At 37.3% G+C, this 26,612-nt stretch overlaps 6 protein-coding genes across 11 annotated transcripts; 2 read left to right on the top strand and 4 right to left on the bottom strand.

The window, feature by feature from the left end:
* Positions 1-1,955: 1,955 nt before the first annotated feature.
* LOC120001447 (nodulation protein H-like) lies at positions 1,956-5,781 on the bottom strand. Its single transcript, XM_038849782.1, has 6 exons — positions 5,452-5,781; positions 4,816-5,051; positions 4,478-4,736; positions 2,748-2,927; positions 2,489-2,644; positions 1,956-2,373 (listed from the first exon to the last, which is right to left on the bottom strand). The coding sequence occupies exons 1-6, from the start codon at positions 5,479-5,481 to the stop codon at positions 2,200-2,202; spliced, it is 1,035 nt and encodes a 344-aa protein (XP_038705710.1). The 5' UTR covers positions 5,482-5,781; the 3' UTR covers positions 1,956-2,199.
* Positions 5,782-6,836: 1,055 nt separating this feature from the next.
* Positions 6,837-8,015, bottom strand: LOC120001417 (probable carboxylesterase 2). Its single transcript, XM_038849738.1, has one exon. It carries the CDS (start codon positions 7,942-7,944, stop codon positions 7,036-7,038), a length of 909 nt encoding a protein of 302 aa, XP_038705666.1. The 5' UTR covers positions 7,945-8,015; the 3' UTR covers positions 6,837-7,035.
* A 2,548-nt stretch (positions 8,016-10,563) lies between these two features.
* On the bottom strand, positions 10,564-16,086 carry LOC120001470 (cytochrome c biogenesis protein CCS1, chloroplastic). Of its 2 annotated transcripts, XR_005468871.1 has the most exons (10): positions 15,968-16,086; positions 15,027-15,559; positions 14,280-14,499; positions 14,084-14,195; positions 13,121-13,393; positions 12,582-12,847; positions 11,927-12,083; positions 11,753-11,836; positions 11,332-11,653; positions 10,564-11,229 (listed from the first exon to the last, which is right to left on the bottom strand). XR_005468871.1 is itself a non-coding variant. In XM_038849816.1 (9 exons), exons 2-9 carry the CDS (start codon positions 15,400-15,402, stop codon positions 11,498-11,500), a joined length of 1,644 nt encoding a protein of 547 aa, XP_038705744.1. In that variant the 5' UTR covers positions 15,403-15,559; positions 15,968-16,086; the 3' UTR covers positions 10,565-11,497. The 2 variants fall into 2 exon arrangements, 1 of the variants encoding a protein (XP_038705744.1); XM_038849816.1 differs by having other exon boundaries at positions 10,565-11,653.
* Positions 15,983-17,372, top strand: LOC120001472 (transcription termination factor MTEF1, chloroplastic). The gene is made up of 2 exons (XM_038849817.1): positions 15,983-16,854; positions 17,152-17,372. The coding sequence occupies exons 1-2, from the start codon at positions 16,009-16,011 to the stop codon at positions 17,236-17,238; spliced, it is 933 nt and encodes a 310-aa protein (XP_038705745.1). The 5' UTR covers positions 15,983-16,008; the 3' UTR covers positions 17,239-17,372.
* A 921-nt stretch (positions 17,373-18,293) lies between these two features.
* LOC120001687 (probable 1-acyl-sn-glycerol-3-phosphate acyltransferase 5) lies at positions 18,294-22,802 on the top strand. The gene is made up of 4 exons (XM_038850109.1): positions 18,294-18,564; positions 19,775-20,661; positions 20,891-21,021; positions 22,207-22,802. Exons 2-4 carry the CDS (start codon positions 20,090-20,092, stop codon positions 22,632-22,634), a joined length of 1,131 nt encoding a protein of 376 aa, XP_038706037.1. The 5' UTR covers positions 18,294-18,564; positions 19,775-20,089; the 3' UTR covers positions 22,635-22,802.
* Positions 22,803-23,156: 354 nt separating this feature from the next.
* Positions 23,157-26,043, bottom strand: LOC120001272 (UPF0496 protein At4g34320-like). 5 transcript variants are annotated; one of them, XM_038849520.1, is made up of 2 exons: positions 25,323-26,043; positions 23,157-25,156 (listed from the first exon to the last, which is right to left on the bottom strand). In XM_038849520.1, the coding sequence occupies exon 2, from the start codon at positions 24,475-24,477 to the stop codon at positions 23,353-23,355; it is 1,125 nt and encodes a 374-aa protein (XP_038705448.1). In that variant the 5' UTR covers positions 24,478-25,156; positions 25,323-26,043; the 3' UTR covers positions 23,157-23,352. The 5 variants fall into 5 exon arrangements, with proteins under 5 accessions (XP_038705448.1, XP_038705449.1, XP_038705444.1 ...); XM_038849521.1 differs by having other exon boundaries at positions 23,157-25,159; XM_038849516.1 differs by lacking the exon at positions 25,323-26,043 and having other exon boundaries at positions 23,157-24,492; positions 25,014-25,316.
* Positions 26,044-26,612: the final 569 nt, after the last annotated feature.

Consider the following 26,612-nt stretch of genomic DNA (forward strand, 5'->3'; position numbering starts at 1 on the left):
TTGGTTCCAAATAATATATAGGACCCGTACGGCATTGCTTTCTTAGAAAGTCATCCATCCCAATAGTATTTTTGTCGAAACACGTTTAACTGCATAGTTACATTGTTAATGATTAGGAACGCAGTTTTCAACTTTAATTGATTACAGCATATGGAGCTACTACAGAAAAGTATTACTACAATGAACAATGCCAACCGTACGTACAATCCTGTACTTGTTTTAGCCACGTTTCTCACGATTTTTGTATTGGTACCACATTAGCCATCACCTTTTTTTTTTTTTTAAGCATCGCCGTTTTCATATTTTAAATATATATATATATATATTTTTTTAAAGAAAATCTTTAAAATACTTGACATTCTAAATAACTATTAAATTTTATTTTCTTCGATAATTTCACAATAAATAATGCGAAAATAACTTGAATTTATATAAATGTTTCATGAACTTTTTTGACATTTGTAATTGGTGAACGGTAAGCTTGAAAATACCTAATATGCATCCAAATTATAATAACAAAGAAATATTTAAACAAAATGAATTCATGAATATACTTTACACTTTCAAAACTGATAAAATTTTGTTAATATATGTGTTTTTTTGGAAATTTACCTTTTCATTTATTTTAAACTGTGATTAGTAAGGGAAAAAAACACTAATCCAATTTTATGTTGGTCTGGTCAAAGTGGGGCCGTCCTCGGCTTGTCATTCTTTGCCGCTAATATTTGACTTTTCAAGTTTGAATTTTCGCATGAACTAATTATATTTTTTACCTTCATAAAAAAATAATTGTAATTTTTTTTCATAAGGAATCCATCAAGACCCAACCATATTACATATTTTTTCAACGAGAATAATATTATATAAGTTTACTTTTTAGACATTTGATATGACCTTAAACTTAAGCCTTCAAACCTGCACGCACGTAAATTTTCTACCTAACGATTGACTATCGCCCAAATGGTTCGCAACTATGTCATATCTTACCTAAGTGATGAACTCATATATGTGAGTCATTCAATCCACACAAACTCAATAATTTAGGGAACAAAACATGAGAGCTCTCATAGTCAGGCACAACGACGTAATTATCAAGGGTATATTCTACAATTGAGTTTCTCACAGTCCATACACAAACATACAATTATCAGAGACACGCTCTACCACTGAGCAATAACCCGTCGTACACGCGGGTCTTGTCTTTGTCCCCTAAATATAGTTTTAACTCATGTACACATAATAATATCACACCACAAACTTTCAGAACAATTTCTTTTTTGGAAAAAAATGAACTTCCAAGAGAGAAAATTGCTCCTTCTACACTTCATTTTTTATTATTTGTGTACAGACTTAACTTATATTTAATTATATGGGGTTCTCTAGTTGACTAACAAGTAGTACACTTTTTAATTTATTTGGCATCTATCAGAAAAATAATACAACTTGCAAAATTTTAATTTTATGAGACTAACTTACCAAGTAACTTGCAAGAAATTCCAGCCTATTATTTATAAGGCAAATTGGCGTTGTAGTTGTCATTGTCCGGACAACTTTGCCAAGTCTATTATGACAAAGAAAGCTTATCCAATATTATCGCATGCCGCCAATGGTTGTTTCTACATCGCTTTAGTCTAGTAGTTTTTGTCCAAAATTGTTGAGCGTGAGAGTTGAACTTACGACCTCACGCACTTGAAATGAGTTATCACAATCAATTTCACCGTCCCGACCAAACCTCCCGCATTTAAAAGGAATTACGATAGTCAACTTTACATTCCCGACCAAAGCTTATGTATAATTAACTTCTGCCTTCATAACTTTGGCCTTTTGTCACTTGAGCCTTTTTCTCATTGACTTGACCATAACTTGAACCCGCTACAAATCTGAAAACAACAACTGAATGAAGCATAAACATGTTGCTGGCCTAGTGTAAATTAGTAGGGTACAAAGTCAACAAATTGCAAAGTGAAAACTGCAATTTTTACTTCTAAATCAGCTCCAATACACAACCTTCTCTGCTTGAAAGGAAGAAAATAATTAATGAAATATTTAGTTGCCGTGCTAAGATTACAGAAAAGAAAGAAGAAGGAAAAAAAAACAGAAGCAGCAGTTAAATGCTCAGCTGCAGCCAAAATTTCGACAGGGCAAGCTTCCTGTCGGACCATGTTAGCCAAAAATATGTATGTACATGATCCCGAATCTTTACTTTCGATAATCGCCATGGAGGAAACTTTCGTAAGGGGTTCCTTTAAGCGCCTTCTGAATATCATCCCAGTTTTGAACATGGTTTTGTAGAGACCCTTTATGTATCTTCACTTGACGACTCCTCAAGTTTTTGTGCGGAACCCTTAGAAATTCTTGAACATCTATTAATTTCTGCAAGAAACCAGATAGGTGGAAGATGAATACATTAGGGTTATTTTGAAGGGTCTTAAATAGTTAAAGAAAATTGACAGAAAGATCCTGCTTTACATCATCAAATTTATCTTACAGTGCGGTTTTTGACTATATCCTCATAGAATACGATAATATGCCGTGTGCTGTTGAAGTACTCCAAAGCTTTGGCAGTTGTCTCTTCCACCTGCCTCAGATTGGGCAACAGCAATGTTGTATTGATCAGAGGCTTGTAGCTTGCAAGTATCTCTGCCTGAAAAAGATGCATTGCCTCAGTTAAAAGTCTAGGGCATGCATGATAGACTTTCAAGTGCATACATAGGCCTAACAGAAAGCGAGCGAGCGAGAGAAGGAACCTCGTTGGGAGAATGTACATGAGACTTGTGCGTCCCATTTAATAGCTTAGCCTCCCGATCATATAAATTTGCGAGTATTGAAATCATCCTGCGCAGAAGATTTCGCCGGAATAGAAAAATGGCTGAAACACCCTGAGTTTTGAAGTACTCTACAATTTCTTTATGATGTTGCATCACACCCTGCATTAGTTTATTAGCCTACTGTGTTACTCTTCGTTCAAAAATCAAAAACCAAACATAAAGTGGAGCAAATAACATTATGCACGGGACACATGATTGCAAATCCATGACAACAATAGAGCACCACCATCAACACAAACCATTAGACAACAATATCTCACTGGAAACTATTTAATCAGCAAATACTGTTGTAAGGAAAAGAGTAAAAGTATTATAGTTCTTGACAATGACAGGTGGTGGGAGCTGTGACTCTTAGCAACAACCAACTCAATTTCATTGGGAGAATTTGAATCTAAACTTTAAATATGATTGTCATAGAGTTATAGCAAAATTGCGTCAAATAGCTATCAAATAGAACCTTATATACAATGTACATTGGCCTCAAAACCAATTACAAATCAGGTGAATAATGTGAAAAGGCATTTATTTCCAAGCGTCTCAAAGTAAACACTTACAAGTTTCAAATTTCAATGCTCATGTCATAATAACTCAGTATAATGATATCTTAGGACAATCAAGTCTGAAAATGGATACTTCTTCAAAAATTAATAACGAATCCAACTATAGCTTCTTGAGACGGTAGAAACAAAGACAAAATTATCCCATTCGGACAAAAGACCTTTCTAATTGGAAGCTAACAAATCGGTCAACAAAGGGTTACAAATCTGATTGTCATATTAATACTGTGGAGAATTACAGTTCTCCTCAAGGCCTACTAACATCAAGGGTTAATGTAGTAACCACTGCAAATGTATACAACTCAGATAAAAAAAGCAAATCTCTAATCCCAAACTAATGGACTTCGGCTTAATTGATAATTTCCTCCTCTATTGCCTGTCAAATGTAAATCATCATGTTCACACCGCAAGGAGATAAAATTTTGTTCTAACATCCTCTCCACATATTATGTGGGTGTAAGCTATTCGTATATCTCACATGTCCCTGACTCCGCCACCACAGGAACCTTGTGCACTAGTATTTCTTAAAAAAAAGAGATACTTTTGGGAAATAAAGTTACAGTTGGGCTCTCCTGAACCCTCAAACACAAATAGCATCCCTATTCTTATAAAATACAGAGAAGGGAAGTACTAGATTTTTGCATAGTTGCAACTGTAGATCTATGCCTCCTTTCAGACAAAAAAAAACAAACTGTAAGACATGTAAAACACCCACTAAAATTCACAACAAGGCTCCCTTCCTAGAATACATTAATGCAATCACGTTGATTTTGGAGTAACAATAAAATTGATACCAGTGGAAATAGTGACATCTGAAAAAATCAGGCTTAGAGTGAGTTATCATCACCAACAGCATTCTTGCACAGGAAACTACCAGAAATGTCCTTGAACATATAAACACTAAACTCCAAGACACGAATCATAAAGATCAGGCACAAAACTTTTGTTAAATAAAATTGGAAGAAATGCAGGAAGAAGTGCAGATAAACTAAATCATGGTGGATAAGGGATTCAGGCATTCATAGCCAGTGGTTTCATAGGGAGGGGGAGGGGGAGGGGGAGGGGGAGGGGCACATTGATCTTCCGGTGTACCTGATTAAGCATCCACTTCAAGCCTATAGCAGCTGTGCACTCGTTCTTAGAGGCACTACTCAACCAGTCTAGATTGTAAACTTGGTCCAAAGTCTTCACAATCATTGAAACATTACTCCTCCTAATTTTATTAGAAAAAATTTCCCCGTTCGAGCTTATGTTAGTATGGCTATTCAATAATGTCTCAAACCACCCACTCCCAGATCGCTGCATTGACAAAATGGCAAAATATCGTACAGGTTTGCAGTCACATTCAGCCCTACAAATGCACAACAAAATCAGCTTAGCAAGGTTTTACAAAGAAGCCAAACTTGTAGGCAATACAGGTAACTCTTTACCTGCTAAAAGTTTTCGGTTTTGGATAGTGAACATATGGTACTTCCCAGGGTTCAATGTTAGGTTCTGGACACGGTTTTTGTATCGGTTCAACCGTCAGGAACCCAGCTGTATTGTTGGTTCCAATTTGCTTTAGGCAAATTGAGCATATATACACACCACAAACCATTGCAAACATTAAGACAATCAACCTCAACACCAAGGGAGAATTCTTTGGACCTTTTATGAGGAAAGAATCCTGTGATTCAAAAACAATCCAAGTGTTAACAACTGCTAACCCAGATGAAACCAATAAGGGTATCCACAAAATGTTCCAAACTTAAACAGAAGCTCAGTAACCCAATACGATTTCAGCTCAAAGAGCAAAACCCATAAGAACAAAAACGGTATTTGATAGAAATTGGTGAACTGGGTATTGAACACAATAATTAAGCCAAAAAGTATTCTGGGTTCCATTTATGTTTGACTGAATTGGGGAAGGATGCCGGATGCGAAGCGATATAAAATGTTAAACTAATGAAAACCCAGATCAGACAATCCCAGAAAACACGTTGATTTAAATAATATACAAAGAAATAAAATAAGTTTTCATTTATAAATTACGCAGATAACAAAACAGAAGTCGGAAACGGACGGACCTTGGAGAAGCAGCTTAGATCGTCAGCCATGGTGTTTTTGAAAGCTCAAAAAGGCATTTACTGGCAGCTACAGATTCCTCCTCGTGTTACTTTCCACTCAAAAACTCAATTAGCTTTACACCTCTCTCCTTTTTAACCGATTAATAACAGAACATAAAAAACTAAAAAGAAAGAGAGAAAGAGATCATAAGCTTTTTTTCGTGAAGAACAAAATGATTACAGGCCTCATCGACCGTTGCCCGTCCCTTCTCTGTCTCTCTCCTGTCAAAGCGCTATCGTTGCCAAGGTTTCTCGCTTCTCCCCGTTGCAAAGGCACTAGGACTAGCCGACTAGGCGGTATCGTTCGCAAAACGATGTCGTTTTAAATGTGGATTGTAATTCCAAACGGAATAAGTGGATTTCGTTAATTATTAAAATATTTTTAGTAATTAAAGGAACCCGTGATGATTGCGCTAGGTTTTGACCTCTGCTACTCTTTCCTTTCAAAAATATTTGCTTGTAATTATTCAATGCATAGTTTTGGGACATTTTAGGGTTTTTTTGTGCATGCTGTATTTGGTAAGGGATAATTATCCATAAAGTCTCTTTTAATTTGTTTTCCAATTTGGGGTCTTGAGCATTGGGTTGTGATGGAAAGTTCTTGAGATCCAATTGCCAATTGGGTCGCGGCCCAATACGAGTCTACTAACTCCTAAGTATTATAGAGGTTGTTTAGACGGATTTGACGATTGAATTTAAATTATAAACTCTATAATTTCAAACGGATTGTGAAACTCCAATACTTTCTAGATGGCCGGTCCAACACATTTCTTCTACTCCCGCTTTCTCTTTCTCCAAAGGTTGTCTAGACGGATTTGACGAATGAGATATTGAATTCAAATTGTAGACTCTATAATTTCAAACGAATTGTGAAACTCTGATACTTTCTAGATGGTCGGTCCAACACATTTCTTCTACTCCCGCTTTCTCTTTCTTCAGGTTGGATTAGGGGCTCTAGAATTCGTAGGAAATTTTAGAATCACAAATTCTTCAATATAAACCATTGATCCAATCCAATGGTCATATATTCTTACACATCAAAAAAAAAAATCAGATTATGCCATTGCACCATAGAGAATCATTTCTCTAAGATTTGCTTTTCAAATCCATCTCTCTGCAATTTACATCTCTTGTTATTGAACACCTCTAGTCAGATTTCTTTCGACGAAGACTGGGTCTCACCGGATTCGAAATCTCTCCCACTTAACAAAATCCGAAAACTCTTTGCAACTCTCTCAAGAACTTGGTCTCAAAATCTCTCCCACTTAACAACTTGGTCTCACCAAGATTCAAAAATCATAAGATTTTTGGCCGAATATCTTTGTTTGCATACTGCCACTAATCTGTTCTTGCAAAATCCTGCCACTTTCATGTTCTTACATATTGGATTTATCGATTTTTGTTATTTTTATTAGATCCATGGATGTTGCATGGTGATTGATTTATAGGAAATCAACATATTCCATGCCAATTATTCCTCTTAGACATACAAAGAGAACCCACAAAAATACTTGGAAGGACAGAACCCTAAAAGGCTAAAACACCCTAACTAATTTGATTTAAGAAAGAAGACAACCTATTCAACAAAGCCACAGCCTTATCACAACCTGGGTTGAACAAGTGGAAAACATGTTTTTCCCCTTCAGTCTCAAAAATCTCCACCTCTCCAGCCCAGCTAGTCTCCTTCAATGTCTCATAGTAAGACAACCCTCTCCCTCTCAAAAAATCTTTCTCAGCAATGCAAACCAAGACCTTACCACAGCCCAGCATACACAATCTAGAGTCCACAAATGGGTTAATTCTTGTGTCATTAATCCCACTCGTTGTTGGACAAACATAGGCCCAGCATTCATTCACAGAATCTGCACCTTTTCTCTCAAAATAAGGGTGAATCAAGCAAATCCCAGATAACTTCACCCCACACAGATCTTGTCCTAGTCCTGCTTGGAGTGCCATATTGTGAGCAATGTTGGCTCCTGCGCTGTCGCCGGCGACGAAAACTCGGCTGAAATCAGCATAATCTGTGAGCCAAGATTCATGGCCTACACCGCCATCATGTGAAGCAACCCATTTGAGTGCAGCCCATGAGTCTTCATATGCTATAGGGACAGGGTTTTCTGGAGCTAATCTGTATTCAATAGACACAGCGACGACATTGGCTTGGGCTACCAGTGAAGAAACAAAGTTGTGATATTCAGCACAAAATGGTGAACCAACGAGGAACGCTCCGCCATGAAAATAGACCAGGAGAGGCAGCTTTTGATCTGGATTGACTGAGTTTGGGATGAATACGCGCGCTGAGACCCCTGTTTCTGGCACAATCTGGACATCCTTGGTTGAGACGGTAGTGCCTGTTGATGCAGGAACTATGTCTGTGCCAAAGAATCTCTCAATATGACCATCTTTGAATGCTCGGAAATGGGAACCAATCTGGAATACTATCTGGGTTTCCATCGTTGGATATGATCAATTACAGTTTTCTTGATTTAAAGGCACTCTGCGTTTGTGAGTTCCTGGAATTTACGTTACCAATTGGGATCTTTCGACTGTATTTTAAGAAGTTTACGAGTTGACTCGAGGTGGCTAAAGACAAAAAAATATTAGCTTTAATCAGTGTGAAATCGATTCACGTGGGAATATATTATAGAGATGCATTGGTTTTTCTCTTGGAATTAGGAGGCCTTGCCGCTGAAAAACTTGGGATGGAGCTACAATTTCTTTAGTTGGAATTGACTACAAAATTCACCTATGTTAAAATTTGTGTTATATAATATTTTTTGTGTTCATAATATTTGAATTTTGAGAGGAGCAGGGGCAACTTTCTAGAAACTAACATGCAGAGAACCATGTTACCACACGGTATCAGTGGCGGACCCATGATTTGATATCACTGGGGGCACAAAAGTTGTGAGGGGCTGGAAATTTTTTTTTAGATTCGTTATGTAATCGATTTATGAATATAGACCACATATAAGAAACACGTTAATAATAGTTTTAAAAAATAAGAAAATACATTGTAACTTTTCTATGAGTTTTTATGTTTTGAACAATTCTTTTTCTATGTAACATACAAGACAATTATTCAAAAATTGATTACTTATTCGATTGCGTAAATCTGTTTTGCCAATATTGAGTCAACCTCATCAATTTTGTTGAATCAAAATCATAAAATAAATCACTAGGATAAAATTGATCATGTTGGGCTTGATAGAGTAAAGGACATGCAATAGACTTGAGTTATGGCCTAAGACTTAAGAGGGTTTGCTCAAAATTACTTAGTGGGCTGGATGGATTTTAATGGACTGGGGGCCTTAGCTTTTTTGACTGGGGGTTAAGCATCAAATTGTTAAATCTACATGTTATACTTGGTGGAAATTATCAATGGGTCACTGGAGCCATGCCCCCAATGCAATAGGCGTGCATTCGCCATTGGTCAAGTATATCAGATGATATTTATGTGTGTGATATTTCGTAAAGGTCTTGATCGAGTTCGAGCCTCTCATCCCTTCCCTAGTAATTTAAAAAAAAAAAAAAAACACCTAAGCAGAACAAGATAGAGAGTGGAGCGGGGACAGCTTGGATTTTAAGGTAGAAACATGCAGTTAGGGTAAAATCACTAGAGCAAGATTTCTCTTTTTCCTCTTCAGACAACAAGGGATTTCACCGAACCATTACCTAACGAAAACTGACCCTTTATACGTTATGGAAATGGGGATGTTTTTACTGGGTTAAGTTTCCCAATCTAGGATTTCAACTCAACTGTGCAAAAACTGAAACCTAAGTCAATCGCTACCCTAAAAGATCTAGAGTTATTATAAACGCCAAACCGAGTTTTCCTAAGCCCAGACTCTTATAGGCTGGTGCTGGCCTGACAAGACAAAGCCGTGCTAACTTCAACCCAAAACGGACTAATTGTTTCTAGTGTGGAGGGGCAGGTTCGTTCCAAGGAGCAACTATGCCCTTCATAGAAAATCATGCCATGGAACTAAAATTTTTAGTCTAAAATCATCAGTGATCGTACTTCCCAAATTCTGGGCTGCAGATGAACAAGAAAATGTTTCTTACAACATGTGAAAATATGAACATATAATCCAAGCCACAACAAACGTAGCAGACAATAAAACACCGACGTCTTCCGCTCTTATATAAATTATGACAACATTTGTCCACTCCCCCCTAAAGGCTTCCAGCTTGAGTCCAGGTAGGCTGGAAGCCTATTAAGGGAGAGTGAACAATGGTAGCCATTCTCGGACCACATTTACGTATGGAAGCAAGTAAGCAACAGCTTGTTCGTAGCCCTCCAACAAGTTCTTCCAGCCTGCCTCAATTGATAGTATCAAGTTTCAATCATATTCGGCAGAAATGGAAGCCCTTAAGGGAGTAGTGAACAACCCTGCCCTTGCTTGCTCAGAAGTAAAGGATTCAGACCTTTTTATAGGCCACTATTGCCTTCAATGAGCTAAGCAAGTGCTTGATGGGGACAAAGAACAATCTTGACACTCCACCAAAATAAAGAATAAAGCAGTTTTACGCATGATTCCCAAGTCGCTCGTTAATTCTACGCAAAGCAAGTCCCAATATTCCATATCCATTACAGGTGGAAGAATGTTCTCTGTGATTTCTTAATCTGCTAGTCACTTTACATAGATTCTCACCTCACTTATTTTTAATGTATCGGACAAGCTAGGTCACGGATTCCGGAGGGATCTTTTGTTCTTTATCCCCTCACCACATATATACAATAATATACTAGTAATATGCAAGCATGTCAATGCATCTAAACACCAACTCTCTAGAAAGAAATACAAATTTTTCATACTATGACAAACCAGGAAAATACACAACTCACTCTTTAACCTTGAACTAACTCCTTGATATAACTAGAGGGATACCAGTTTATAGGATGACAAATGAATGAAGAATAAACTGTTTAAAAAGAACATTCAAATTAAAGAAACAAACCTTGTTCAGTCTCTTTCCAGTTCCAAATCCAGTTCTTCGTTGATGTCACACGAATGCTGGAAGTGATCTGCCGTATGAGTGAAGCTATCCAAGCCCGGTCATGGGAAGAGGGTTGGAGTAGGGTGGTAAAACTTTATCACATCCCATGAACATGAAAGAGTCTAAAAGCAAGCAGTAATCGTTGGGACAAATAATAAGGAGAATCTATGTAATGAATTTCAACTAATTTCTCTCATCGATTTATGTCGCTGATCCAAACTTGCTGGGGATTAAAGCTTCGATGATGTCAAAAATAATGCAAATACAGCGATAAAAGCTACTTATGCACGCCCTTCTAAGACTCAACTGTCATTGTGAGAACCTTAAGCACAGATATGATGTTTACGTCAGTTGTGAAGCACGCACCTAATGTACCAGTAATGCCGACCTTTAGACATCTTTCAATATCACAAGTGACTTTTCGTGAACGAAGCATGCAATGTTTGTGATGCATAAGTAAGTGTTTTTATCTGCATAGGTTAATACCTTTTATGAATCGGAGAGGAAAACAAATAAAATTCTAGCAGCTCATCAGCCAGCGTCTCAAAAAATTTCTTAAGTTTTCGTAGCACAGCGTGTTTGCGGTCCTCAACTCTCCTATTATCAGAAGAACAGAACATGTAACAATGACAAAGACAGAATTAAACACAGATGACTTACAAGAATGACATGTAAGAGTGTAGACCTTTCATTCTGTAGTTGTATTTGTAATTAGTACAGCAATCAAAGAATGTGAAACTGGGTAAAAAAAAGACAATATCAAAATTTAAGCCAACATTTTCACCAAATAAAATCCAATATCTGCCAGACTTAATATATATTTATGATGAGAGGATTCACCTTCCCTGCCAAAGTGTTGAATCTGGCTCAAGGAATTAACTTGAGGTCAAGTGTGGACAACACCAGCGAAACTGACTGAATTGACCTCTCAGCTTCATCTCAGAATTCAAGTCGGAAGTATGACAATGCTTGAAATGCTCATTGATTTAATTTGATATCTTAAAAGCTAGCTACCAGTGCTATTAGATTGCTTAGAAGCAGGAGCTTTGACAATTTCTGGGACATGGTCAAGCAAGCGATTGATTTCCTCTGGAAATTGAGATCTCGCTCGGTTAGTCTTTCCTCCAACAATCACCATCGTGCCATCTTGGAAGGCCCATACCTTTATGATAAGAGAAGAAATTATTAACTTTGTTTTTATCACAGCTCATGTAATGAGAACAATGAGAGGATCAATCGCAAGTGTAAAAAGAATTCGCACCTGTGAATGAGATAAGAAACTGAGGCACGTTGTCAGCATCAAAGCACCAAATCCAGCGTAAACAATTGGCACCCCAGGGTCAGTCTGAGCAACATCAGACGTTCAGTTGCATCGTCAATAAAATTATGTAGTGCATGAAATTTCAAGCAATTTGTTGATATATTATATCTTCACCTTCAAATCAAGACCACTGCTACCAATTGCATCTACAATAACAATTTTCGTTCCATCAATCTGAATTGGAAGATTAGAGTTGGGTCTCCGTACTCCAACAAATTTCCCTTCTTGATCATACAAGACAATTGACTGTAGATCTCGAGCAAGCATTGATCTGAAAGTCAATAATACAGCAAGTGAGGAGATTTTTTCTTAAAAGACGAAAAAGATGAAAACTCGATAAGTGTCGATCACTGATAATTGCACAAATAAAAATAGTTTGGATGGGTCCTCAATAATACCCCTATCACCTGTTTCACTCGGAAGAAATTATGGATAACTTCACCTCCTTGGAAAGCAAAAAATGCGATAAACATTAGGGGGAACCAAGATTCTAATACGGTGTCTTTCCAGAAAATTTATGGATCAATAATAAAATCCCAGAAAGACTTCTTTTGCAAAAAAAGAAAAAAAGAAAGAAAGAATATAAAGCAAGTACGTGTTGGAAGAGAAAACCAAGTTCAAGATGCCATAAGCTTTCAAATCAAGTAAAACTACTGAGACTACAGCCCTCAGTGTTTCTTTCCAAAGAACATACAGAAACACTTGAACTATAATGCTCTAAGTTTTTTCCGTTCTGGAAAAGAGGAGGAGGGTTAAAAGGAATACATACATTCCCTTTACCTCAGAAGAACTGGCATCCCCAACTGGTAAGAATGTCCCAAAAAGTTTCTTGTCTCCATTAGTCTTTAGAGGTGCCATAGCCAAATTGAAGGGTCCCTCATCGTCCTTGAGTACTTGGAGTGCTGAAATACTCCAATCTGTTTGGTATATAGTGAACCCTCCATATCTTAAGGGGTCATTTACACTAATTGTTTTCCTTGCCACCTCCTTCCCATTTAGGTCAAACAGAGAAAGATCAGTGTGGAACTGTGACACCTACAACATAAGCAAGTGGAGAAAAAGTAAAACATTAAAACATAGCAAAAAAAAAGTGTTGGTCAAATTCCATATAGCAAAAAAAGCAAGTAAGATGCATGAGTTGAAAGTTGAAACCAGAGGTAAAAAATTTCAAGCATATCACAATGAAAATAAAGGGAAGAAAAAGGAACAAGTTCAAAGGACACAGATCTTAAAAAAGCACTGCAAAGAGGAGGCTTTGCACCCCAAACATCAGGTTTTACATTGATAGGAAGTAATATCAGCATTTACCTCTCCACTGTCGTAGTAGTCCATGAAAAATCTGTTGACATGAATTTCAGTGTTGAAAGCTTCACTAGGAGTAGAAAGAAAACCAATTGGAGCCAGCACATCCCCTACGACGAAATTCAGCCCCTGTGGAACTGTTACTGAACCTCTGAAGCTCCCAGTCGCACTGAGAGTTCCGCCTGCCATTATTAGCAGCATTGCTAAATGTACTCCAATAGGGGCAAACCGACCAGCCAGCCCCTTGAAGGCATATAAAGATGGTCCTTTCAAGAATACCTAAACCAACCAAACCATGCATGGTAAGCAGGAATTGTAGTATAAGAGACAGTATAAGGAACTAGTGATAATATAAAGAGAACATTGTGGCGACCATTTTGTGCATAAAATAGTAACTTTTGATGACACTGAGAATAATTGTTTCCGTGGTCCTCATATACCACAAAACTAAGAATTAGCATGTTCATATGAATCATATCAAGGAAGACAAGGATTAATGCATACGATTATAATTCAAAGTTGAACATATGTGACTAATTAGGGGGGAGACAAGGGGTTAGAACTTAGAAGGAATTTTTGAGAAAAATCTCATATTGCTAAAGGAAGATTTGATGGACGGTTTATGAGCCTGTGTGTAACATTAACCCCTGAAAGGTACTGGAAGCCCTTATGATGGGTCGGGGTTGGGCTTGGACTTGGACTTGGGTGAAGCGGACAATATCTTACTTGATAGTCAAGTTTGGAAAAGGGAGCCCATTAGTGTTTTGTAACATAAATAGAATGTCATGCACTGCAAACATACAATCATTAAATCTCTAGTACCGTGCCCATACATGCAGTAGGTCCAAACACATGGGATGATCGGATACAACAATTCAAACCACTTTGATTGCAAATAGGGAAAGATCAATGATTCAATGTGCAAGGCAAAGAAGGAGGAAAAAAGGGTCTAGAACACAAAATTGCAACCTCGTATCCAGCTCCCATAAGTATGACACCCAAGTCTTGTATGGAAGCCCTTGGTAGAGTTTCTGAAAATTCCTGCTTGAGGACAGACTCAGGCAACTGTAAAAACTTCCATCTGTATACATAATTGCGCAATTAGAATGATTTCAAACTCTTTCCTGGCTGAGAGGCACGATTTTAGAGGTAAAAGAAATAAAACCTTCTTGCAACCTTCACCATGGGAATCTGTGTTGTATAAGTGCAGGCCATCAGTGATAAAGCAAGAAGAACCAACATTCCTAGGAAAACTGGAGATGAGAACATATGATCAAACCCAAGTGTGAGAACCCATCTCCAAGTGATGAATCCCAAGACAGGATTTTCTTCTGGAAACTGTTGGAAATAATGCTCTGGAGCTTCACCTTGATCAATGAGAGTACCTGCAGTGGCATCCCATGCACACAGGAAAATATCCGGTAGAAACGCATTAGCCCCATAATGTCAAAACCTAAACCTAATTAGATTTGTATTGGCATTGCAATCATTTTGAACCAATAGAAGCCTTACTAAATAATCTTGACACTTAACACTAATAGCACACTTAGTTGATAAACAGGTTTAGAATAGTTCAAGAACTGCTTATATATGTAAGCCATCAACAAAACTGGTAATAGAAACTCCAATAGCGCTTTATAATTACATCAAAATAATAACATCCGGTTCTCTTGAATCATTCCATTCCAAATTTATTTTAATTCTTTCACATCCTAGACAAATTTTAATTAATGCATCAATTTAACTTCTAATCTGATTTATCAGCTGCGAGGCATTACGAGTATATGCTAGCAAATTTAAACAAGAAGAACCCCTTTATTATATTCTTAACCACCAAAATGAGTGCACTCACCATGAAACAAAAAACAGTTGATACAGCGCAAAAGTATGAAACAGCAAAAACCCAACATACCTATAGCCATTAAAGCAGCAATAGTGGCCATTTCTCCAATAGCCAAGGGCAAATTAGACAAAACAGCCAAAACCTTTCGAGATAATCTCTTGAACACCACCATAACCCCACCTCCACCCGTTGCCTTCACCACAACCTTCCCATTCCCAGCCGCCTCTTCAACTGGTGGCGCCACTGCCGGTAACTGAATCTTCGTGGGTATATTCTTGTCCTTGTTTTTGACATCTTGGGAGGTTCTTAGCTTGCATTTAGTAATGGCGAATGGCAGAGTCCTGTTGCCGTACAGGGTTTTAGTTCGGGGCTTGAAGGTGAAGGAGTACTGGAGAAGAGACGATTGGAAGAAATGAGTCTTGTGGGTGGGGTTGAGAGTCTCCATTGATGGAGATTATTGAAATTCTGGTAGATAAGAGAGCATCTCTAAACAACCCATTTGGCTTAGTTTATCCCAAAAGGCAAAAAGGAAAGGAAGATATTTTTCCTCCACACCACACAGCTTCATTGATTTTGTTCTAAACACACAAGAACCTATGAACCTGCCACGTCAGTAAAGACACGTTAGATGATTAGCAGCGTCATCCCACTATTTTTTGTCACAGTTATCTCAAATACTGAAATAAAAACAAATGATCAATGTGAAATCGTGGGTTTCACATATTTCATGTGATTTATGAAATCGCATGCGTTTATCTTAACATTTAAGATAATTGAGAGAAAAAACATTGAGATCCGTAAAATTATTGGTCTCCATAATTGTTAAGGTTTTCCAAAAAAAACCATGTCAAATCGAACAAACTAGTTATTGTAATGCATACTGTAATGTATATTTTCTGGGTCGCATGTGCAAACCAGCAAATAGAAATCCATCTTCCTTATCTCCTTTCTTGCAATCCAAAATAACGACCACACAAAGCCCATCTCTTCCAATTAGTTAGTTTAGTTACCTTTCCCTCCAAAAACCCTAAACCAGAAGAGCAAGCCAAAGATGATCCATTGTCTCTCCCTCTCCGGTCTCTCCTCCTCCTATCTTGCCAAAACCCCTAACCCCAACTCAATCTCCGCCTCTCCAAACCCTCCACTCTTCATCAAATTCCGAACATCGTACCACCAAAACCTCCGGTACCTGAAGCACATTGGCGTAATCGATTCCAAAACAAAGTCCAACAAACTCCCACTCCCTGATACCGTCGACCAAATCCTCGTCAGCGTCGAGTTTCTGAAATCGAAAGGCTTCTCCGACGCTGACTTCGCAAGGTTAGCCTTTCTCTGCCCCCAGCTCTTCTCCTCCGACTTCGATCCAACTGACATTGCACCTGTTTTCGATTTCTTGACCACCGAATTACAAGCTTCAGTTGAAGAATCTTGTGGTTTGGTTGTGAAGTGCCCGCAGATTCTGTTCTCAGATGTCGAATTCTGTCTCCGGCCGACGCTTAATTATCTGAAGCAATTAGGGCTGGAGAAGTTGAATGTCCCCAGTACTTTAAACGCACATCTTCTCAACACAAGAGTGGAGAAACTGCGAGCCAAGATTAAGTTCCTGAAGAGTCTAGGGTTTTCATATGAAGAGGCTAAACGGGTTTGTGCAAGATTGCCGGCTATATTTGGTTACAGCATTGAAAATAACTTGAGACCCAAGTTTCATTACTTGGTAGAAGAAATGGAAAGGAGTGTGGAGGAATTGAAGGAGTTTCCACAGTACTTTGCCTTCAGCCTGGACAAGAGGATAGCACCAAGACACATGCACTTGAGACAGAGGAATGTTAAGGTCCAGTTGCACAAAATGCTGTTGCTCAGTGACACAAGTTTTTACAAGAAGTGGAACAAGACTTTGGTATGCAAACCTATTTCTTTTACTTTATTATTATTTTGTTCCATTTGGGCATCCTAATTGATAATTCTCTAATCCAACATGTCCATCGGACAGTTGTGTTAGCTCTAAATTTAGACGGCCAACCCAACTCGTTTCACGTTGGCCATAGTAAATTTTTTGCACAATAGAAATCGATTATGCAAAATGTGATAGCTTCACTCAATTCTTTGAAACTATAATTTAATACACGATTAGCCAACATATCTTGAAACAGAGCTACTACATTACTTCAATACAATTATCCAACTCTGTTTGCAGGCTGAGGGGCCAGATGCTGATGAACCAGCTCAGAGTCAAAGACAAGGAAATCAAATGAGGCGCAGGCAAGTTGGCCTGGGGAATTAACTATACTGTTCTTTTCTTTTACAAAGTACTTTGATCAAGTCATAGAATTGAGATTCTTACGAATGTCGGGTAAGCAATCGGGTAAACCCTAATTAAGGGTCCTGGATAATATTTTCCATTATAAATAAACCCTTTCCCCCTACCTCCAATCAAATTTGAGCTCAAAATTTTTGGAGTGTAAAATAGGAGTGGAAAGAAATCAAACACCAACGTAAATGAATAGATAAACAACAACTTTCATGTGCGATGACCCCATGTACACACATTTTTGTTCATTGTGGGATCAATGTGCACCAGATCGAGTTGGCCGAGAAAAGAAAGAGAAAAAAAAATGATAGTTGGAAAAAAAAGATAAAATGATAGTTGGAAAAAAAAGATAAAAAAAGACAATTAAAGATGAAAGTAGTGTTAGGTAGTCCATATAGTGATAGTCCATAGGGGCCCAAGTATTTTAAATGAAAATTTAAAACGTTTTAACTTTCAAAATACATGTTAGATTTAAAAAAAAATTACATATTCAAAATCAACGCATAAAACTCTTGCTTAAAAGATTCATTGTCGATAAATTTTATCGGGTAAATCTTAATTCCATTGTTTTTGAAAATTCCATTGAAAAAACAATGAATTATAGACTGTACTTTAAAAAATAATGAAATTCAGAACTAAAACAATAAATTATATATTGTGCTTTAAAAAACAATAGAATCTATGTTAAAATAATAAATTTTGAATAATCAATTATGAGATAAAAGAGTGAAAATAAAACTATTCAATTGATTAAATCAATGAAATAAACCTAATGGGCTCTCATGAGCTACCAAACCGATGGGTTACATGTCATTTTTGATTAAATAATGAAAAAACTCCAAAAGAATACAGACAATAATGTAAAAGAAATGAATAATGATAGTGAAACGTCATAATAAGAACCATGAAAAATGACGAGAGAGAGAGAAAATGGTTGCAATATTATGGACAAAAATAAAGAAAATATATAAAATAAATAAGTAAAATAAATAATTTGGCAGGAAAAAATGATAAACGTGTCACGTCCAAACTCCGACAACGGAAGGACACCGTACTGCGATCACACTATACCCACCGTCCAAACTCTCCGTTTTAATGTTTCCCACCGAAACCAAAGAGAAGCATCTCGAGGACAGTGACTCAGTGAGTGGCACACTTCGTAATTTCACCCACTTCTCATGCCCATTTTCCTTTCCTTCTCCCTACAATACTCTCGTCGCAAGCACCACATTGATTCCACAGAGGAGCATTGCAGACTGTATATGTCACTGTACAGTCGATACCTAATGATGTGAACAGGTAACACTGCTTTCATTTCTCCTTTTCTGTTACTTTGCTTGTTCGGACCTTTGTTTGGCTGCCGAGAAAATGTGAGGAAAACACCATTTTGGACTGCATTCGCGTTATTTTCGTGGATTCTTTTGAAATTTTATCGGATGCGTTGTTGCGATGATTGTGATGGCGTTTAGTACGGCTTGGCTACTGTTTCTGACTTTCTGTTGCTGATCATGTGCGTTGTAGTGGATTTCTTAGAGTAATATTATAGTCGATGCGGTTCTTATTGCTTATTAGTTAATTACTTGATTAGCTGTCTTATGCATTTGATAATGAGAAATCAAGTGATGTTCTGCTGAGTGCAAGCTTGTATAAAGGATTTGATTTAATGTAATTTGTGAAGTGCATTTGAAAAGTTATGTGTGTGATTTGTTGTTGAAATGCATAGATTTAGGACTCCAGAATATAAGCAAGCATATTTGGTGTATTTTCACTTGTGTTAATTGAGGAGCAGTATAAGTTATACATAATAGGAAAACATTATGTTGGATACAATGTCTTTGATGGAGTGGTTCGATTTGCTTCATTGTCTTTCTGAAGAGATTGATGGCTCTACTTGTGACCTCTTGCAGCAATAAAATGACTATGGAAAATTTGTGCCATTGTCATTTGGTGCTTCAACTATAAACCTTGTAGAGCAGTAACATACTGGAAACAATTTGCACTTTTGTATCCGAGTTGTGTGGTGTTGGTCAAATCCAAAAGGATTTTACGCCATTGAAAGAGCTTCTAAAAAGGGACTTCACCCCAATTGTGACTTTTTTTTTTTTTTTTTTCATTTTGCATATCCATCTTTATTTGTTCTTGAATATTTGAGATATTTTATTTGCATTACCTCTACAAATCGACTATGTGAGTTATTTCAATTGTGAGCTATATCACCTGATTCATTCGGCTGCGTATTTTGTTATTGGTGTTTTATTACTTTTTGTTTGTTTGTTAAAAAATGAAGAAATATTTGGTTCTTATTAAAAGGAGTGCTCTTGATAATAAGTTAATAACAAGAAAATGCTACATTCTGATTTCTCTTTCTCCTGGTTAATGCTTCTTAATTTTGCAAATAATACCGCTGTTATCTGTACACCCATTCTTTTCACAAATATCCTTCTTCGCCGACTCCTTATGTTAAATTTAAAATTGAAGTTTAAAACTCTAAATGACTTTCTTTCTGCAGGATAAATGTTATAAGATATCCAGCTGTAGCATTTTGTGATGCTTCTATGGTGCTGTGAAATTGCCGCATTAATAAGTGATTATTGTCTTCAAATGGTGTTATCTTCTAGTTGCTGAGCCTCAACTTGGAACTGAAAATTGGACTGTAATGTAGCAAACTTGCCTCTTATCTCTGGGATCCTGTTCTTAACTTAAACTTCTTGCACAGACCTTGTGGGACTTAGAACGTTCTATTAGATAAGTTTTAAGTGGGAGTAATATCTCGGGTAGTTAACCTAGTATTTTCTGAGTCGGTGATTTTCATTAGGTTGCAGTTATGGAAGTTAGAGTGGCTAAAAGTTCAAATGACATAACAAGCAGCCATCTTTTGACCCCAGTGCGAGTTATCAGGGGTCTGATTTGTCTATTAGTGCTGCTTTCAACAGCATCCTTTATGTTAGTGTATGTTGGCTTTTTAACTGCCGTCATATTGCGGCTTTTCAGCATACATTACAGCAGGAGAGCAACATTGTTTTTCTTTGGTGCTTGGCTAGCTTTGTGGCCTTCTCTATTTGAAAAGATAAACAAAACTAAAGTCATTTTTTCTGGGGAAACTGTTCCTGTGGAGGAACGTGTTTTGCTTATTGCAAACCACAGAACTGAAGTAGACTGGATGTACTTGTGGGACCTTGCATGGCGGAAAGGATGCTTGGGATGTATAAAGTATGTCCTCAAGAGCAGTTTGGTGAAATTACCTATATTTGGCTGGGCGTTCCATATATTAGAATTCATCCCAGTGGAAAGAAAGTGGGAAATCGATGAAGCAAGGATGCGCCGAATGCTTTCAACTTTCAAAGACCCCCGTGATTCAATTTGGCTTGCTCTTTTCCCAGAAGGAACTGATTTCACGTAAATTTTTTTTCTTCCACTTTTTTCTGCTCTGTTCACTACGCATTCTTTAACTACATGTTATTATTTTCTGGTAGTTCGCTACAAGTATGCACAGGTACGTTTCCTGCCTTGGTGAATCTCATGAGAATCTTATTCAGGAATGTGCCGTGATAGAAAGTAATATTGCTTCCTGCATAACATTTTTATGCTTTCAGTCTACTAATTTCCTTGTTTCTTTTTGCTGTAGTGAGCAAAAGTGCTTGCGAAGTCAAAAGTATGCAGCTGAGAATGGATTACCTATACTGAAAAACGTTTTGCTTCCGAAAACAAAGGGTTTCTGTGTCTGCTTGGAAGATTTGAGAGGCTCTCTGGATGCAGGTTGCCTTCTTTTTGGCACTGCTTTAAAGTTTTAAATATGCTCCTTTAAATAAATATCAATGGATTTTTGACTCTTAAAAAAGCATTGCAAATTTGAAATATAATTGTGCAAATGATGTAGAATCTACCTGCTATGCACTGCAAGCCCTACTCTGAGAAAAACCTTCTTTCTCCTTATTAATTTTTTTGGATGTGGGATGGAGGCCTTTAATAGAGTAAGAAACAGTGTTTTACTTCTGGAATGAACAAATAAATTTCTCCTTCATTGGGACCATGTCAATAATAGATCTTTCATAGCACTCAAACAATTACGACTATAACAGATGTTCCTTGAAAGGCAACAACTAGAACTCATACGTTGGGGCCATGTCATCTAGGACTCGTACAACTAGTATTCATACAACTAGTAGTCTAGTACCCATACAACACAGCTTATTGGAAGACAATAAGATCTCACACCACTTCTACAGTGATAAATCTCCCCATTTATGCTATTCGAATTGAATTTAGGCTTTAAATACCAATTGTTTGTGCTTCATTACCATCATCAAGGGCCCTTGCTCTCGTATGGTTTATGGTTGAAACCTTTATATAACCCTTTTGTTGCTGTTGCTTTTACAGATGCTGGAAAGTACTAGTCTGTGAAAAGAGGCTTTTTAAACTTTTGTTCTTGGTTCCTTAAATTATTCGTCCTCATTGTTAAAACCTCTAGTATATTGGTTGGACTTCAAAATTCATCATCCAGTTGATAATAGTTACTGGCTTGCTGCCAGTGGAAGTTGAAAAATCATACGTTTTAAGAGAAAAAAGAAAATATTGGTATGAGCCTTGATCCTGTTCAGTTGAAATGAAAGCTGCATTGCCTGTCTATGGTTGTCAAAAGCAGGAAGGTTATGTTATTTGCCTACAGAGGAGACAGGCAGCAGACTCACCAAAACCCTTCCAATGGAAACATACTTGAATTTTTCATATGGAGGAGACTGAAGCTACTCTGGTATCCAATAGGATGAAAATTTAACTGAGGCTTACTTGCCCATTAATCGTTTTATCTTTGAGGCATATTGATTAATTAGATTGTCATTACCAGTTATGTTTTATCTATGTTTCAAAACTTTGACTTCTCATTCTGGTAATTCCCTCACTTACTCTTCATCTCCCTGACGTTTTATTTTGTACTCGCCGCAGTTTATGACGTGACTATTGGGTACAAGCATCGGTGCCCAACTTTTCTGGACAATGTCTTTGGGGTGGAGCCTTCTGAAGTCCATATTCATGTCCAGCGTATCACACTTGATAAGATCCCATTATCTGAAGAGAAGGCAGCTGCTTGGTTGATAGAAAGATTCCAGCTAAAGGATCAGTTACTATCTGATTTTTCTTCTCAAAGTCAGTTTCCTAACCAAGTAACAGAAAGGGATCTCTCCACAGTAAAGTGCCTCGTTAATTTTTCTGCAGTAACTATCTTGATTGGCACATGCATGTTTTTAACTTTCTTCTCATCCATTTGGTTTAAGATTTTTGCGTCTTTGTCGTGTTCTTACTTGGCATCCGCAACCTATTTTAATTTTCGTCCAGCGCCACTGCTACACTTGGGGAAAGCTGAGAAAGCTTAGAAGTTCTCTTGTAGATGAAACTGATTCTGCATTTGGATCTTTGTTTTTCACATCATCTTTGAGTATTTAAATTTTAAGGCAAGTTGTTTAAAAACTTGAAACAAACAGCATCTTATGAATAAGATTTTCACTATTGATGCCTGTAAACAGGCTGACAAGTCTTATGTTCTTTGGCGTCATCCAGTTATTTGTGATCTGAGTCCAGAGATGTCCTTTTCTTTTTCTTTTTCTTTCATGATATTAAGTTTTCAATCTCATCAGTTACTACACCAAAGAAGAACATAATACAATAGAAAGAGTGAGAAATTCATGCAAATAACTCAAAAGAGTCGCTGGTTTGATGGTATATCCTTGTCCCTTCAGCCGCTACACAATCTGGATAAGTTGCGAAATGCATCATCTACCAATCTCATAATTTATCCGTCAAACTGAGTAGTAATCTGGGTAGGTTTACAGAGTATAGCATAGGTATTCCCTCTGATCACTGGTCAATTGATAAAAGTAGCCATATGTACTCAAAAATGGAAATTCAAAAAAAGTCTATTACAAAGTTTTAATCAATTTTTACAAACAGTCAAACACGGATCCCATCCCTGGGGGGTCCAAAATACAACAAATAAAGGAATTAATCATGATAATACAACAAGGGCTCAGATAAGTCTTTAGAAATAACAAATCAGTGATTAGCCAGTTGAAGGTAACTGGAGGCACATCCTTCTTAGTCGTTGGGCTGTTTTATGATCCTCTGTACAACCACATTCCTAGCCCTTAGTATATCGTGGCTGCACATATCAGCTTGTACTCCCAGCTCCTCAACATTCTTAATAAACACACCCAGCTGCTTCTTAATCTCCTCGATTGCAATCTTCACAGCTTCCTTTTCAATCGCGAAATCCGCATTTTGCATTAATGCTTCAATTTCGATCTCCAATCGCTCAATCAGAACCCGAATGTTGTCCAAGTCCTTAATAGCAACATATGATCCCGCTTGCATTGAAGTAATCACCTCCTTCTGTCCCTTCAATACGTTCTCATAGTTTCTCCATAGAGAATCAATCCATTTCCCCATCGAATCCAATGGAATCGAAGTGGCCGCTGCAAGTGCTGCTGCCACAGACGGTGCAGCCATAGCTGCCGCCACAACAGAGCAAATTAGTACAGCAGCAAAAGTTGCGACAAATATCACACTTGAAACTTTTCTCCAGGCATGGAAGAACTTGAGCTTCTTGTCAAGCTTGTTCTTTCTAAGCTTCAGTTTCTCAAGCATCAATGACTGATGCTTATAAACAGATTGAAAGATATCAAAGAACTCTTCATTGAATGGGTCACCAGCTGCCTTGAAATTCTTCAGTTCCTTTAGAGTCCTCACATACTTTGTCCCTCCAACTTCACTTTCTTCGTCGAATTGCTGCAATACTAGAAGAATAAGCAATTGATTATCACGAGTTCGCTTTAGGCACTTCTCCAATGCTGTACAGAAATCTAGAGTTCGCAAGCTATTCTCAAAGTACTCTTCGACAAGCTCAAACAATTCTTGGCTCTTCCATATGTCATTCTTGCATTCCAAAATAACCTTAACAACGTCTTGATTCATCTCCAGAAGGCACTCTGTAATTCCCTTCAAGGAATCAAATGAAACTGCTTTGACTTCGACACCAACAGCCAGAGTGTTGATGACATGATTGGTGCGCAATTCAAGGGCGTTGTCGAAGGACCGCAAGTCCTCATCACGCCTGCAAGCAGCCATATAGGAGCTCAATTCAGTCGAGTACTGCAAATTGTTGTTGGGACTCACAGCAGATGAAGCTTCAACCGCCTTGTTCTTGCTCATACACCCTCCCATGGCTTCAATTCAGATCTAAACAAAAGCAAAGAAAAAAAAGACCTCCAAACCCAGGATTCAATCAGAGCCTTGAAGCTATCCACTTTTTTTGTTCTGTTCTAGAAAATAAGAACCACAAACCCACTTCGAAAAATCAAGATTTCAACAGATTATTCCGAGATTAGGGATTCCTATTGTTATAATAGACCAGCATGAATGAATGTGCACCAGATATGGAAACCAACAATGAACCACAACAATGAACCAGAGATTAAGAAATACCCAGATAGAGGAGTAGTGAAAGTTCGAAAAAACAGAATTAGTGATTATTTAAAAAAAAAAAAAAAGCAATGGGGTGAGGTGATGATTTGGGATTTTTGTCCTTATAAAAAGCAAAGAGAGAAGTAGAGGTGAGTAAGGAATGAAGAAGCTTAAAGAGAATTAAAACCGTTAAGGACCAAGAAAATGAGCCTTTGCTGCCCCCTGAGGTTTCACCAACAATAATGCAGAAATGATTTGGAAGAAATGTATGGAGAGTGACAGAGAAAATTACATACCCGTTTTGTTGTTGTTGATGATGAAATCTGATAACCAAAGCCACTCCGATCCGATCCGATCCAATGCTGTTAATTTACAAATAACAGGACTGCTCTTGTGCTGCTATTTATAATCTTCAAGAAATTCAGTGCTTCTCTCGTTCCTGCTACAATCATCTCAAGTCGAATAACATATGTACTGATTACTTAAGTTTTGTGTTGTTTAACACACTTGGTTTTACGATTATCGCGAAAATTTGTGTGTGCGAGTTTTTCTTGTTCTTGTGTGAAAAAAATCGTGCGCTTAACATTGAAAATCACTAGACTTACGTAAGAGGTCTTGAGTCTTGACTGAGAAAAGCAAGATAAAGCGCTGCGTTGCAAACCAAGAATGCGCGTTTCGTCTGACTTTAGCGTGGAAACATGTTGACCGTCTCGCTATCTCCATTCCCAACCCCCGCCGGTTGAGAGTCTTGCGACCCGGTCCGCGAGTGAGTCCGGAAGCACGCGTTAACTTAGCTTTCAACGCGTCTTTTTTCTTGTTCTTTGGATTCTTTATTCCAGATATCATTACAAGCACTGCTCGTATCGGTGAAGCGCTATCGGCGAGCTTGAAGTCGAGTTTGAAACCCCTGGATTGAAGCGAATTGAAGTAGGCGAAGTCATCCAGCAAGACGAGAACCCGGCGATCGGTGGGAGATTCCAGTGACAATGAGTAGGAAAGTACCGGCAGAACAATTAGGGTTAGGAGAAGGATATGATGAGAATTGGCCATTTTCATCTTCTTTCGTGTACTCTGAGCGGGAGTGAGTGTAGTGTGAGAAAAAGCTACATCACCGTTGATGGGGCCCACAATAAAATCATTCTCATCGATCGGTGGAAAAAGTAGAAGGCATCAAGCCGCCTCACCAAACAACATAAAATTGAAGGCGATATTGTCCGCAAAACGGAGAGGTATTGCCCTCAAAGAAAGCGGGTGGGGGGGTTTCGTGGGACCCACGTTAAAAGGGTATGGATCCCACGTTTAAAAGTTGCATATTTATTTTTTTTATTTTTTTTGTGTGGGTCTCAGTTTTGTATTAAATATTCTATATTCATTTTATATTTAGACAATTATAATAATTATATTTATAAATTATTAATTATACTAATAAATTAATAAATATACTTATAAATAACAATTATAATTATAAGTTAATAATTATACTTATAAATTAATAATATATTAATAATTATACTAATACCATATTAAATATACTTATAAAATAACAATTATAATTATTATTTATTAGTTAATAATAAATTAATAATTATACTTATTAAATTATTATTTGAATATTAAATTAAATTAATTTCAATTTTTACCTAATAAATTAATAATAATACAAATAAAATATATTTTATACACCTTAACCGTTAATAGTTAACAGCTTTATTAAACAGCTCACAATTTATTTTAGAGCTTCAAGGTCAGTTTTTTTTCCACAACTTAATCGTTAACGTTGAAAATAAACGCAACCGCTGTGCCAAACAAACACAATGTAAATTAATAACCACGCCGTCCTTACACGCTTTTTAATTTTTTTTGATATATGACGTGGCGTGTTGTGGGTCATAGAT

This window comes from Tripterygium wilfordii, chromosome 7, assembly GCF_013401445.1.
Source record: "Tripterygium wilfordii isolate XIE 37 chromosome 7, ASM1340144v1, whole genome shotgun sequence".
Lineage (NCBI taxonomy): Eukaryota > Viridiplantae > Streptophyta > Magnoliopsida > Celastrales > Celastraceae > Tripterygium > Tripterygium wilfordii.

Excerpts from the sequence above, each read along its gene's own strand:
- LOC120001447 (XM_038849782.1), bottom strand. The coding sequence starts at position 5,481 with ATGGCTGACGATCTAAGCTGCTTCTCCAAG. Across the intron at positions 2,645-2,747 it reads ATGTACATTCTCCCAACGAG|GCAGAGATACTTGCAAGCTA; the intron begins GTTCCTTCTCTC and ends CATCTTTTTCAG. Across the intron at positions 2,374-2,488 it reads ATATAGTCAAAAACCGCACT|AAATTAATAGATGTTCAAGA; the intron begins GTAAGATAAATT and ends GGTTTCTTGCAG.
- LOC120001687 (XM_038850109.1), top strand. The coding sequence starts at position 20,090 with ATGGAAGTTAGAGTGGCTAAAAGTTCAAATGACATAACAAGCAGCCAT. Across the intron at positions 20,662-20,890 it reads CCAGAAGGAACTGATTTCAC|TGAGCAAAAGTGCTTGCGAA; the intron begins GTAAATTTTTTT and ends TTTTTGCTGTAG. Across the intron at positions 21,022-22,206 it reads GAGAGGCTCTCTGGATGCAG|TTTATGACGTGACTATTGGG; the intron begins GTTGCCTTCTTT and ends TACTCGCCGCAG.
- LOC120001470 (XM_038849816.1), bottom strand. The coding sequence starts at position 15,402 with ATGGAGACTCTCAACCCCACCCACAAGACTCATTTCTTCCAATCGTCT. Across the intron at positions 12,848-13,120 it reads ACTACTACGACAGTGGAGAG|GTGTCACAGTTCCACACTGA; the intron begins GTAAATGCTGAT and ends CTTATGTTGTAG. Across the intron at positions 12,084-12,581 it reads TCTTCTGAGGTAAAGGGAAT|ATCAATGCTTGCTCGAGATC; the intron begins GTATGTATTCCT and ends ATTGACTTTCAG.
- LOC120001472 (XM_038849817.1), top strand. The coding sequence starts at position 16,009 with ATGATCCATTGTCTCTCCCTCTCCGGTCTCTCCTCCTCCTATCTTGCC. Across the intron at positions 16,855-17,151 it reads AGAAGTGGAACAAGACTTTG|GCTGAGGGGCCAGATGCTGA; the intron begins GTATGCAAACCT and ends CTCTGTTTGCAG.
- LOC120001272 (XM_038849520.1), bottom strand. The coding sequence starts at position 24,477 with ATGGGAGGGTGTATGAGCAAGAACAAGGCGGTTGAAGCTTCATCTGCT.
- LOC120001417 (XM_038849738.1), bottom strand. The coding sequence starts at position 7,944 with ATGGAAACCCAGATAGTATTCCAGATTGGTTCCCATTTCCGAGCATTC.